The sequence below is a fragment of the Salvia splendens genome, chromosome 12 (assembly GCF_004379255.2).
Source record: "Salvia splendens isolate huo1 chromosome 12, SspV2, whole genome shotgun sequence".
Taxonomy (NCBI): domain Eukaryota; kingdom Viridiplantae; phylum Streptophyta; class Magnoliopsida; order Lamiales; family Lamiaceae; genus Salvia; species Salvia splendens.
In genome coordinates, this window is record NC_056043.1 from 5,214,619 (window position 1) to 5,228,420 (window position 13,802).

Consider the following 13,802-nt stretch of genomic DNA (forward strand, 5'->3'; position numbering starts at 1 on the left):
ATAAATTACCCCATGCCCATGTTTCTTTTAATTTCGCCCCAAAAGTTTCCCAAAATTTTAAAGTGACCCCCAGACGTGTTGAGAGCTGCAAATCAGACCCAATTAAATGTGAAAATTGCTTTCAAGTCCTAGAAAATTTTGGAACGGCATGTGCCGTGTCTACAGGATCGGGAAAAACTAATAGGTGGATTTTTTATTGTGGGGCTACTGATACGATGACGTATGATGAGTCAGATATTACTAAACTTCATAAACTTCATTTTTCTCATATTCAGACTGCTAGTGGAGAGTTTACGGCCGTAAAGGGGGCAGGGACTGTGAAGATTTCTCCATCTTTAGAACTATCTAATTGTTTGCATGTTCTTTCACTCTCCCATAAATTATTGTCAATCAGTCATGTGACACGAGAATTAAATTGTACATTACTGATGCAACCGAACTTCTGTATATTGCAGGATATCAGGACCGGAGAGATTATTGGGCGTGGCACTGAAAGTAACGGGCTGTACTACGTGGATGAGATAGCCCAAAAAGGAGCTGCCATGCTAACTCATGGGACTGCTGATAGGGAAGCTTGGCTTTGGCACCGACGCTTAGGACATCCTTCTCCCGGTTATTTAAAAATGTTATTTCCTACTATTATTCCAAAATCGAGCATGTACTGTGAGACTTGTGTTTTGGCTAAAAGCCATAGAAACTCTTATCCTTTGAGTAACTCTCGTACTGAAACCTTTTTTGATTTAATCCATTCTGATGTTTGGGGACCCGCACCCGTAGTTGGGGGACAAGGATTTAGATACTTTCTTATCTTTGTTGATGATTGCACCCGTATGACGTGGGTATATTTTATGAAGCATAAGTCTGAAGTTTTTGAACACTTTGTCCACTTCTATAACCTTGTCCAAACACAATACCAAAAACCCATAAAAACCCTTCGATCTGATAATGGGGGAGAGTTTGTCAACACCAAAATGAAACAGTTCACCCTAGAAAAGGGAATAATACACCAAACCACCTGTGCCCACACTCCAGAACAGAATGGGGTAGCCGAGAGAAAAAATAGAATCCTACTAGAAATGACCCGAGCCATGCTCATAGAATCACAAGTTCCAAAGACCTTCTGGCCTGAAGCCCTTGCCACTTCCGCTTACCTTCTAAATCGGCTACCCACCCATATACTAAAATTCCAAACACCAATCGATACTCTAGCCATACAAACAACTATTCCTCAACATCTTTCTCTAGAACCCCGTGTCTTCGGGTGCTCAGTCTTTGCCCATATACCAAAACATGAACGGACGAAGTTATCCCCTTGTGCCATTAAGTGTGTATTTGTGGGCTACGGGGTAAACCAAAAGGGCTACAAATGCTTTGACCCTAGATCTAATCGTATGTACACGACCATGAATTGTGATTTTCTTGAAACTGAGTATTTCTATACCCATCTTAGCGGTCAGGGGGAGAGTGACACTAGGACAAATGTTAGTGACCCACTAAGCTGGGTGTCAATGCCAAGTGCACCAGAGGCGGACCCACCAGAGGAAGCAGTACGCAACTCCGCTGGAGAAGTCTCTGACGTTGTACAGACTGAAGCAGCAGGTGACACAAGTCCTAGTAACGACTCTCCGCTTCTGATATCGGATGTAAGTACTCTTGCTCCACTCAATGAGATTATTGAGTCTAATGTTGTTAATGAGACTCAGGGGGAGTCTAATGTTAGCCCTGAAGAGAGTGAGACAGATGACATAGAGGGAGTTGACCCCGACACTGGGAGATATATCCTACCTCTAAGGGCAAACAGGGGAGTACCACCGAAGAGGTACAGTCCAGAAAGAATCAACAGAAAGGCAAGATACTCTATGGCGAATCTCGCCAAAGGTCACCTCACCGAGATGGCTCAGGCTTTCGAGGAAGCACTCTACGATGAGGAAGAGATCCCACAATCGGCAGACGAGGCAATGAGGAACCAACATTGGAGAGAAGCCATGAAGAAGGAGATAGATGCTCTAATGCGCAACCACACTTGGGACAAGTGTATACTACCCGAAGGAAAGAAACCAGTTGGGTGTAGGTGGGTGTTCACCATTAAGCGGAGACCAGATGGAAGCATCGAGCGGTATAAAGCTCGACTGGTGGCTAAAGGGTACACTCAGACTTATGGAATAGACTACTCAGAAACCTTTTCTCCAGTAGCCAAGATGGATACAGTCCGGGTACTACTCTCTATTGCTGCTAATCGAGATTGGCCACTATACCAGTTCGACGTCACAAACGCCTTTCTTCATGGCGAGTTAAAGAAAGAAATTTACATGGAGGCACCACCGGGCTTCTCTGACGAGTTCAACGTAGGTGAAGGATGCAGATTGAGGAAAACTCTATATGGACTGAAGCAGTCACCGAGAGTCTGGTTTGGTAGATTCGCTGACGCAATGAAGAACTATGGATATAGACAGAGCAATTCAGACCATACATTATTCCTGAAACGGTACGAAGGAAAGACTACCTGTTTAATTGTGTATGTTGATGACATGATTATTACAGGCGATGATGTAGAAGAAATTAAGAATTTGAGGGAGAAGCTGTTCAAGGAATTTGAGATGAAGGATTTAGGTGACCTTAAGTATTTTTTGGGGATTGAAGTCCTTCGATCACCAAGAGGGATATTTTTGAGGCAGAAGAAATATATCTTGGATATCCTAGCAGAGACAGGCCTACTAGAGTGTAAACCAGCCGAGACCCCGATTGTGCAAAATCATGGCTTGAAGATACAAGATGGAGCTGAGGCAGCAGATCGAGGGCGTTATCAGCGTTTAGTTAGGAGACTTATCTATTTATCTCACACTAGACCTGATATTGCTTATGCGGTAGGAGTGGTAAGCCAATTTATGCACCAACCCCAGGCTGAACATTTAGAGGCTGCACTAAGGATAGTCCGATATTTGAAGGGAACCGTTGGACATGGAATAGTGTTCAAGAAAAATGGAAGCTTAGAAATCCATGGGTATACTGATGCAGATTGGGCAGGTAACCCAGTGGACAGAAGATCGACCTCAGGCTACTTTACATTCGTTGGAGGTAATTTGGTAACATGGAAAAGCAAGAAGCAGAAGGTGGTAGCCATGTCTAGTGCAGAGGCAGAATTTAGAGGAATTAAGAGTGGTCTGACTGAGATCATGTGGCTAAGGAAATTGATGACAGAGATTGATTCTGTTCCAAGTAAGAGTCAATTGTACTGCGATAATAAAGCTGCGATAAGCATTTCAGAGAACCCCGTTCAACATGACCGGACAAAGCACGTTGAGGTGGATAGACACTTCATCAAGGAAAAGATTGAAGAGGGAGTGGTCGAATTCCCGTTTGTGCGTTCGGAAGACCAGTTAGCGGATATATTAACCAAGGCGGTTAGCTCGAGGAGTCTTGAAGATGTTCTTGCCAAATTGAGTATCGGGGATCCCACTACTCAATTTGAGGGGGAGTGTTAGAATAAAGAAGGAAATTTGATTAAGTTAGGAAAGAATAAATTAGGAATCAATTCCCTACATCAAGGGATTGATTCAAATCATGTATAGAATATAATGATTTAGTTACCATATACAACATCTTGTAACTCCTATTTAAACCACACGGTGGTAATGAGAAAATCATCAAGCTTTACCCCAAATTCCTTTCCTTTGTCGTTTGTCACAACCAACCTCCAACTTTTATTCCACTCAAAACCACCTCCTTCAAAAGGGAAAACCAAAACAGTTTTGTGCTAAAATGTGTATCACCAAAATTACAATTTACAGGTACTAGGAGACATTTTGTACATCAAGTAGTAGTTGTTAGACAATCTACTTTTCTGAATGATGCATTAAGGTTATTCACTAGATATGTCAAAGCACTTATTCTTTGCTAAAACACAAGTGTTAGTTTAATATATGAAGGAGGCATATGTGTTTAAATGTAATGCCAAGTATTTTGGAAGGATTTAGGTTGTGTATTATTACCCCACTAGGAAGCTTCAGTGTCCAAGATACTTCAAAACTGGGACCTTAAACTTGACATAGACATTAACTATCATACTCATCAAATGCCATTACAATCATTCATCAAAAGTTCAAAAAGATAAATTGTCTGTCTAACAGCTGCCTGGCCATCATCACTTGGACCAAAATATTTCATTAAATATTAAGCACAATAAATAAATAAATAAATTCCACATAAGAAACATTGCAACTAAAATTGACGGGGTGTGTCTGGCCAATGCAATAGTGCAACACAAAGGTGACACATGAAAACCCAAGCAGCAAGCAACTTTGATGGGTCTGCCCCTCAAAAAATGAATTTAATATCGTGTGAACCAATTGTCCACATATCAATATTAAACTGATAAGAACAGATACTACACTTGATCTTAGCCAAAAGGCAGAGAAAGGTATGAGTTTTTGAAACACTGGCCCATGTTTTTATACTACATGGTGTGCTCTTCCTTCCTTTACTCATTTTGATGTGAGAATAAAATATCAATAAAGATACTTCAAAATCAGATTAGCCAACTCAAATACATACATTCATCTACAAGAAGAATTCAGTTCCTGCATCGGTGCAGCACAAACATTTCCAAGGAACACATTAACTCCAACAAACCCCAAACTTCCTCCATGTACTGCTTCTTTTCCGTACATACTCACAACTGTTATCAAATGTCATACCTCACATAACTATCATTACTTATTAGCTGCATCAATAAATCAAAAACAAAATCAAAAAGATCATCTACTGCACCACAAGCTGCTGGAAACCCAACTTGAGGGGCCTGTTAATCACTCTCCAGCCAGGCAGCCACGGTTCATCCGCCAAACATGGTTTCTTGTCTCCTTAGAAATCAAGGATACAAAGGTACGAGCCTATAGAACAGATCTTGTTCAAGTAAGGTCGTGACTGCTTCTAATCTTTCGTTAATTTAAGTACTTGCTGTTTAAACTTTAAGAATTCGATGTCACATGAGTTTTACTGATATTACTCACAGTTATGGGATGGGTTTTACTGATTTTATCCTACATAAGTCAATAAAAGATGCTTCTTTTCGACTTTTAATTGCTAAATGCAATTTTTTTTATTGATACTCACATGTGAATATATATGTGTTTGCGTGAATATAAATCATAAATGATTAAATAAGGAGTAGCATATAAAATATTACTAAATGGGTAAAATCATAGATATTCAAAAGAAACAATTAGTAATTAAAACAACAAATGGCAATCTAATCTTTATTTTGATTCAATAATATTTAATAGAATATTAAAAGGAAAATGACAATTGTTTTTTTTTCTTAAACAGTGCATGCGTTAAATACTTTCAGAAATATCCTAAATCCATTTATTGATAGTCATTTTGTCATTGTAATAGTAGAAGTACTATAGTTTGAAAAAACTAATGTCAAGAATATCTTAATTGAGATACGGGGAGAGGACGGTTCCACGCAGACATCTGAGAATTTGTATATTGTCGTGTCAAGGTCTCACGTCGTGAAAATTTGAAGATTTTTGTGTGTAACGACAATGATGGTAGGTAGTTGAGATTCCATCATATATTATGTTGTTTGCATATAAAGTTTCCAAAATGTATGTTGTAATATATTATTGTTATCAAATTTACTAATTTTAATAGTATATGCTTAAATAAATTGTTGTTTCTATATCACACAACCGTGAATGTGTCACTGTAATAGTTTGAAACGATTACGATGGTATTTTGTTGTTCGACTATTAATACATCTAGATAAATATATTGTTGGTAATTGTGAAAACAATAGATAAATCACAGTATTTGCTACTTGCTATACATTTGTTGATGCATAGATAGACAGGATGTATTCCTAAATTCACTAAATTTGTTACTATTTTCTTCTATACTCAAATTGTGTTGTTACATACATAGCGTATATTATTTTCTATTTAAAATAATTTACTTAAATTGAAAAAATATAAAACAAATTAAAGATATGTGCACTAGTAGTGATAAACCAAAAGACTGGTGAGTAATTGTATTTGGTGTGTTGATTATCATGTGCGTGAACACAGCAAATGAACTGATTGAGATGTAATATCATATTCATATGTATGTTTGCAGATACAATCATTTCCATCTCAAATTACCACAATTTGCAGATACATAAATTCATGTATGACTATCAATGATGGGATAAAGTAAATCCAGAAAAAGTAATATGAATGGAATCTATGTATTAGTTTGATCTGAGGAAAGATTAATCAAAGAAGCTTCAAGAGTTGCACCTCAAAAATTAAAGGCTCCTTCGCATGAGACAGAAGGCTTCGACGAGGACCAAACTGCATCAAAATAACAAGGAAAGATTACACGATGATCCTGCGTCACACACACATATCTTGATGAATAATAATATTTTTATTAAAAAAAGACCTCTTCAGGAATCGGTTGTAAAGCTTCGCTAGTATATCCGACTGAAGGAGGTATTAAAGCTCGTCGTTTTCCTGAAGTATATATGGCAATACAAGTTGAGGCATTCATTTTTGTAAGTAAACCAAACACCAATTTCAAATCTGAATATCAACCAACCTCCAACCTTCATTCCACTCAAAACCTCCTTGAGACCTTTTATCATCTGTGAATTCCAGAAGTAAATCAAAATAACAGCAGTGAGAAACAACATTACCTATATACAGTGCTTTCTTCTCCTCCACAAAAGTATGAGTATGCAAACCTGCTCGTCACCCAGACGGAGTATGACTGGAGAACTTTCTCCGCTGAACTGACTGACGGTGCTACAACGTGGAAAATAGATTAAAAAAAAAAAGAAATCACCATTAACTAACAAACAATGACTCTGACAGATACTTGAAAAGGAAAAAAAAAATTATGTAATTTAGCACATTATAAATACATATATACACCATCTGATAATACCTGTGGACAAAATATCCATTTGACCTCCTGCATACATAATTGAATTGCACGGTATCTTCTTCGTCAGCTTCTTTCCCTTTTCCTTCAACTATGTCTTGGAAATATAGCAAGAAAAAACTATAAGAGATCAATCGTGGATTATCAAACTAATGTACATAGGATCAGCTAAAAGTCCAATCTACTTTTCCAAATTACGCATTAAGGACATTCACTAGCTGTGTTAAAACACTTATTCTGTGCTAAAGCAATAATTTTGGAAGAATTTACCTTGTATTATGACCCCACTAGGAAGCTTCAGTGTCCTGGATACTTCAAAATCGGAGCAGCCATAGTGTGTAAGAATCAACTCAAACACATACTTACATACATATGAAGATGAAAACAAGCACATAAAGCATATATATACACCTGAGAACATCCGGTTCTTTCATGTCCTGCATCGGTGCAGCACGAGCAGCACAAAATTTACCAAGGACCACATTAACTCCAACAATCCCCAAAATTGCTCTTCTTGCTACCTTAACTGCTACAATGGATGGATAAGCATCCTCCATGTCCAGCTTCGTTTGCACACAAACCAGCTTAGTTGCCCTTACACTGTATATTTGGCATCTTATATTCAGCACAGGACTCAAAAAGCCTAGGAACAAAATGCATCTACTTTCCCAAGAGATATTAGTACATTATTTCGATGACCATAATTATCGATAGATGCTAAGACCTTATTATCATTCAATAATACTCCACATGCCTATCATACTTATCAAATGCCACACCTCAAATAAACACAGATATAATCTCACACTCAAGGGAGGCTGCCATTTCTAGGGAATTATCAAACAAATTGAATGAGAGAGCACCTCTTATGGTTATTATCAATATGATCAAAAGTTTAGAAAACAAAAAGATAAATGTCTGTCAGACAGCTGTTAATCACGCTCTAGAAGAAACCCAATCCAAGGCGCTGTTAATCACGCTCTAGCCAGGCAGCCATGGCTCATCAAGGATACAGAGGTATGAGCCTATAGAACAGATCCTACTTCACGAATCCATCAGTTTATGTACCTGACATTTATTCTTTAAAAATTCGATGTGGGAAGATAATGATCACATTTCTTTGCCTTTGTCCTTCAACTATGTCTTGGAAATATAGCAATTAAAATTATTTGAGATCAATCATGGATCATTAAACTAATGTAGATAGAATTAAGTAAAAATACATATCAAAATATTACATATGCATAGGATTAAGAAACTTGTGAAAAGCTATAAAGGGAGGTTGCAGGGACAGTCCTTGCTATTTCAGGCACGGGTAACCAATGTTTGTAAGTCGTCCGATATATCGCGATATATCGCGATATATCGCCTGTATCGGTAGGCCAAGGGTCGATACACACCCAGATGCGACTTAGGCGACTAACATTCGAGTCGTCCGATATATCGCGCGACTCGACCGATTAGTCGCCTGATCGAGTCGAGGACGACTTAATGGGCTTCACTCCAGATTGGGCCAGGCGGACAGGTAGGTGTCTATTCAGCCCATTAGGGTTTCTTTATACATCCCCCACACCCCTCCCCACGTCCTCCTCCTCCAGAACTGCAGCCGCCGCCGACGCTCCCTCCACCTCCAGAAACTGAAGAACGCCGCCGCCTCTCCTGGACACGCCTCCGGCCTGCCTCATCCGCCGCCTCTCCTCATTCAGGATGAACTCTAGTTCCGGTAATGCTCCAGTTCCTCTTCCTCTCTTATGTCTCTCCTCTCTCGTCTATTATTTGAGTTCCTCAAGCGCTGCATCTGTTCTCTATTGTAATTTGAAGTATATATTGCATATTTTACATGTGTAAAAGGGCAAGTCGCCCGATATATCGATATATATCGGTCTTGAGGGACCTGGACGACTTGTCTGGTGAGTCGCCCGACTTACTATCGATATATCGACTAAGTCGACCGATATATCGACTGAGTCGATATATCGGTCCTATGGCGACGCGGTTCGATTCACCGACTTAAAAACATTGCGGGTAACTTTTTTTACATCAAGTATTACTTGTTTAACAATCCAATTTTCTGAATGATACATTTAAAACACTTATTCTGTGAGTTAAGTTTATCTACATGTTCAGCTCTAATATGCCAAATTTATTGGAGAATTAACCTTGTAGATACTTCAAAACTGGAGCAGCCATAATGTGCAAGAACCAACTCAAATACTGTAGTGTAGAAGAAGAAAACAAGCAATATATAACCAGCTTCTCTTCCTTAGTAGCCCCAACACTCTAGTATAAAGTCTTCAATTTACCACCAAGCCATCACTTTATATACATGTTATATATTCAGTAGAACTTCGATCTAAACATCAAGGTTTAGTGCTAAAATTACTTTTTCAGCTTGATATCGTTAAGAGTAAGGGTGTGATGGTTTTCATGTTACAGAAGAAGAAGCCAGTTGATTTACCACATTCAGTGATGCTATAAAAAGTGAAAGTGAGAATTATTGAAGAGAATAAAAATAAAAGCATATGAGAAGGAGCAGGATTTAATTTTTAACCTGCTGCTGCTAAAGGCGGAGAGGAGTGGAAGCAGGAGACGCCCTTCAAACGCTGCCATCGTTTCAGATAACTGAGTAAATGGTAGATTAAGGTTAGAAATTTAGAACGACGCTCAATTGCAAACTCAAACCACACATTTCATCAAATCTATCTTCACACGTGCCCAACGCATGCCTCCACAGATTAACCCAAAACTCATAGTTTGACCTAGTGTTGCCCACGGTTCGAAAACCGGAGGTTCCGGTTTGGTCGAAGGCGGAACCGGAATCGGACCGTGAGGCTATTTCACGGTTCCGATTCCGGTTCGAAAACCGGCGGTTCCGGTTCCGATTCGGAACCGCCGGTTTTCCGGCAGTTTACGCGGTTCCGGTTCGAAAACCAGCAGTTTCGCGGTTCGATTTTTGTGTTTTTTTTATTAATTTGAAATTTGGATTTATACAATAAATTGAAACAAGACAATGTGTAATTCAAATAGAAATAAGACGAATAAGGAGAAAATGATATCAATTTTATTGAATTTGAGTTGTAACGGACAACGATACATTACAATTTACAATGCATATACAAGTATACAACATACAACAATGTAATATAATTTACAAGTGTCGTCGGACTCGGAACGTAAATAAAAAAAAACATGAAATGGAGGAAACAAATTGAAAAAGGCTTGAGCTCAACTTAAACTTTCAAAGTTAAACTTTTCAAATTTAAGTTGAGTTGTTTACGTATCCACAATTTTATTGAGGAATCAAAGCCCACGTAGTTCTCTTACCTTGCTTACCTTTTTGGTCGGCCGTGCTCGCCATTCACCGCCCCCTCTCCCGTCATTGCTATTGTTGAGTGCTCGCGCTTCTGACCTCGTCATCGACATCGGAGGAAAATTCTTCACCATCACTCTCTACACGAAAGTCGAAATCCGGCTCTTGTGCTCTCATGTTCGTCTTTGCCCAATCATCAAGTAACATAGTGGCTTCCATGTTCTTGGCGGAGAGATTGCTCCTTTTGTCGTCTAGGACACAACCGCCGACACTAAAAGCTTGCTCAACGGCAACGGTTGAAGCGGGAACGGCGAAAATCTCCTTAGCCATGATGGAGAGTATCGGAAACTCTTTGTCATGTGTTCCCCACCAATTAAGGACGTCAATTTGTTGAATAGGAGGACCTACATCTTGAAAAATAGAGCGCGATTCCAAATATATATCTAACTCACTAGTCGCTCTAGTCATATTGGTTGTAGTACCGTATAGATCTTGCAATTGTGACACTACGTCTGGATCAATCATGACATTGCTAAAATTCCCTCCACCAAAATCAAATGTGGAAGGACTAGGAGGAGCACGTACCTGGTGAGCGGTGTTATACCGCATTTCATATTCCGCGTAGAGAGAACGAAGTGCACTATCTAACCTTAGTTTGATTTCATCAACATCTGGAATACTTAGTTCGAAGCATTCTCCTCTTGTCAAGCTCATTTCGCGAAGTTGAGAAAAATCCAATTCGTGCAAACAACCATAGTACATGTCTGAAATTTTATAAACACCATGCAACTTCCACTTTGGATCCAAGCATTTTGCAATAAAAAACACATTTGGAATACGGACAAAATATTTTAACCATTTTTCAACCATGTAAAACAAAATAGCCTTCAACTCAATGAATTGAGTATTTTTCACATATGTCTTAAAACCAATTGCCACATACATGCAATGCTCCAAAACGCGCACAGAAGTAGGATAATAAACACCGGATAACTCAACAGTGGCATTTTTTAAAGCGCAGAATAATCGAAACAAATCCATGATGTGGTCCTAACAAGCGGGTATCAAAAGCAAATCAGAAGGAACATGAGGGCAAGTTCTAAAAAAATCACATAAATATTCAATGTGGTTCAAAGTCGACTCCAACATATCATACGTCGAGTTCCAACGAGTTGAAACATCCAAACGAAAGTTGGTGTACCTGCATTGCTTGCTATGACAATATTTCTTCCAAGTTCTACCAATAGGGGCTTTGTTATGAATCAACTTCACAGCAGTTCTAATAGGATCAACATACTTTTACCACAAATCGATCGCATCTTGAACACACAAATTCAAAATATGGGCAATAAATCGCACATGAAAATATTTGCCATCAATAACAGGAGAACATGCACTGATTAGTTCATCTATACTAGCAGTGTTAGCGCTAGCATTGTCAAAACCAATGGAAAAAAATTTATTGATCAATTGAAATTCATTCAAAACTTGAATGATCAATTGAGCAATTGCTTGTGCAGTGTGTGGTGCGAGAAATTCACGAAATGCAATCAAACGTTTGTTTAAAGTCCAACTGTGATCAACGAAATGCACAGTGATGCCCATATACGAATTTTTCCAAAAACAATCAGTCCACACATCAGAGCAAATAGAAACTTTATGCCCTAAGTTAACAATAAACGTACCTAATTGTGCCTTCTTTTCCATGCATTGTCTAACAACCGCTCGAGTCATAGAAGTTCGACTCAATTTTCTTGCAGCGGCATTATAAACTTGTCGCATACTAGGGGTGAGCAAAAAAACCGGAAACCGAATATCCGAACCGAACCAAACCGAAATTTTGAAATTCGGTTCGGTTTTTTCGGTTTTTCGGTTCGATTCAGTTTTTAAAATAAAAAAATTTTGGTTTTTCGGTTCGGTTCGAGCGAAGAAAAAAAACCAAAAAACCGAATTATATATATATATTCTATTAATTTAATATATTATATTATATATAATATATATATTCTTTTAATATATATTATATGTATTATTAATTTTATATTAGATATAAATATTCTATTAGTATATATAAAATAAAATAAAATACACATATATAAATATATATATTTATATTATATTTATTTTTTTCAGGTTTTTCGGTTTTTTTTCAGGTTTTTCGGTTTTGTTCGGGTTTTTTCGGTTTTTTAAGTTCGGTTTTTGGTTTTTCGGTTTCGGTTTTTCGGTTTTTCGGGTTCGGTTCGATTTGGATTTTGAACTAAATTTGGTTTTTCGGTTTTGGTTCGGTTTTGGTAAAAAACCGAACCGAAACCCGAATGCACACCCCTATCGCATACTCAACTTAAAAGCATCGTTATCAAAAGCATTGAATGGAAAATGTTTCATAACGGCAAATCTAGAGTATTGCTACACATACCTGATGTTTGGGATGAACCCGTCCCACTCCCGGTCCCGACTACATGTTGAAAGTTGAGTTGAGTTTGGGTTGGAGCGATACCAAACTCGACCGGATGCGCTTTCTCCATGTGACGGGTAAATGTACCGTATCCTCCACCCTTTCGTAATGTGTATACGTTTTCGCAATAGTTGCAATACACATTATAAGTGTCAGGATCGTTACTATCTTGTACCTTCTTGAAATGTTTCACCATGATGTTTGAGGTTAAAGACCTTTCAACTGGTCTAGGAGGTTGAGGATGGTGTCCACGACCACGACTACGGCCACGATGACTCCTTGGTGGTGGTGGGGGTGGCATTTCTTGAACCTCTTCTACCTCCTCCCCCTCCTCCTCGTCGTCATCATCATCGTCGTCTTCATCAAGAATCACAGGGTTGGAATTTGTTGAGAATAGGCACCGCGATCGGCACCAACATAAGCATCGCCTTGGGATTGAGAGCGAGAGAGAGCAATAGCATGTGCCATAGCTTGCTCTTCTCGAGTCTACAAAATAATATTTGTATTGTAAATATCAAATAAAATTATGAACAATAATGTAATGTAATTCAAAATTAATTAAATCAGTAGATAATAAATATTAACCTGCCACACATCCATGTTCATTTGAGAAATATCATCAATAACGGATCTCCGAGATGGCCTCTTAGACTTTCCCTTTCCCTTATCAACACGACCTTCTCGGGATGAAGACATCTTGATATATAGTAGAAATGTAGAAATATGGATATTTTTTGTTTTAGCAATTGATAAAGAAAGCCAACTTATAGAACTGCGGGAACAAGTATAAGTGTATAACAATGCGTAATAAGAGTAGCACTTGAGTAATTAAATGGAAGCACAATAGCACAAATGAGAAATTGAAGACAAAGAGAGAGAATTGAGAGATTGAAGAGAGAAACTCTTTTAACACAAGAGTGACGCGAATGTAAATGAGGATAGAGGGGGGTATTTATAGATAAAAATGGGGGGAAATAGAAGAATTCGAATTTGAAATCTGAAAAAAAAAATTGATTTTTTGGCAAATCCAGCGGTTTTGGCGGAAAACCGCCAGTTAACCGCCGGTTTCGACGATAAAACCGCCGGTTCGGTCAATAAACCGCCTGCCAA

The 13,802-nt window shown here is 38.5% G+C and overlaps 1 protein-coding gene and 2 non-coding genes across 4 annotated transcripts; all 3 read right to left on the minus strand.

Moving 5' to 3' along the window:
* Window positions 1-4,227: 4,227 nt before the first annotated feature.
* On the minus strand, window positions 4,228-4,421 carry LOC121759845. Its single transcript, XR_006041784.1, has one exon. It is a non-coding gene; the product is annotated as a U2 spliceosomal RNA (small nuclear RNA).
* Window positions 4,422-4,700: 279 nt separating this feature from the next.
* Window positions 4,701-4,921, minus strand: LOC121759820. The gene has a single exon (XR_006041762.1). It is a non-coding gene; the product is annotated as a small nucleolar RNA U3 (small nucleolar RNA).
* A 1,151-nt stretch (window positions 4,922-6,072) lies between these two features.
* LOC121759547 (peptidyl-prolyl cis-trans isomerase FKBP16-1, chloroplastic-like) lies at window positions 6,073-9,625 on the minus strand. 2 transcript variants are annotated; one of them, XM_042155176.1, is made up of 8 exons: window positions 9,479-9,625; window positions 7,339-7,527; window positions 7,198-7,232; window positions 6,931-7,018; window positions 6,728-6,788; window positions 6,583-6,628; window positions 6,427-6,497; window positions 6,073-6,335 (listed from the first exon to the last, which is right to left on the minus strand). In XM_042155176.1, the coding sequence occupies exons 1-8, from the start codon at window positions 9,535-9,537 to the stop codon at window positions 6,258-6,260; spliced, it is 627 nt and encodes a 208-aa protein (XP_042011110.1). In that variant the 5' UTR covers window positions 9,538-9,625; the 3' UTR covers window positions 6,073-6,257. The 2 variants fall into 2 exon arrangements, with proteins under 2 accessions (XP_042011110.1, XP_042011109.1); XM_042155175.1 differs by having other exon boundaries at window positions 6,931-7,024.
* Between the last annotated feature and the right edge of the window lie 4,177 nt (window positions 9,626-13,802).

Excerpts from the sequence above, each read along its gene's own strand:
- LOC121759547 (XM_042155175.1), bottom strand. The coding sequence starts at position 9,537 with ATGGCAGCGTTTGAAGGGCGTCTCCTGCTTCCACTCCTCTCCGCCTTT. Across the intron at positions 7,233-7,338 it reads AAAGAACCGGATGTTCTCAG|GACACTGAAGCTTCCTAGTG; the intron begins GTGTATATATAT and ends TGAAGTATCCAG. Across the intron at positions 6,629-6,727 it reads TCCGTCTGGGTGACGAGCAG|ATGATAAAAGGTCTCAAGGA; the intron begins GTTTGCATACTC and ends TGGAATTCACAG.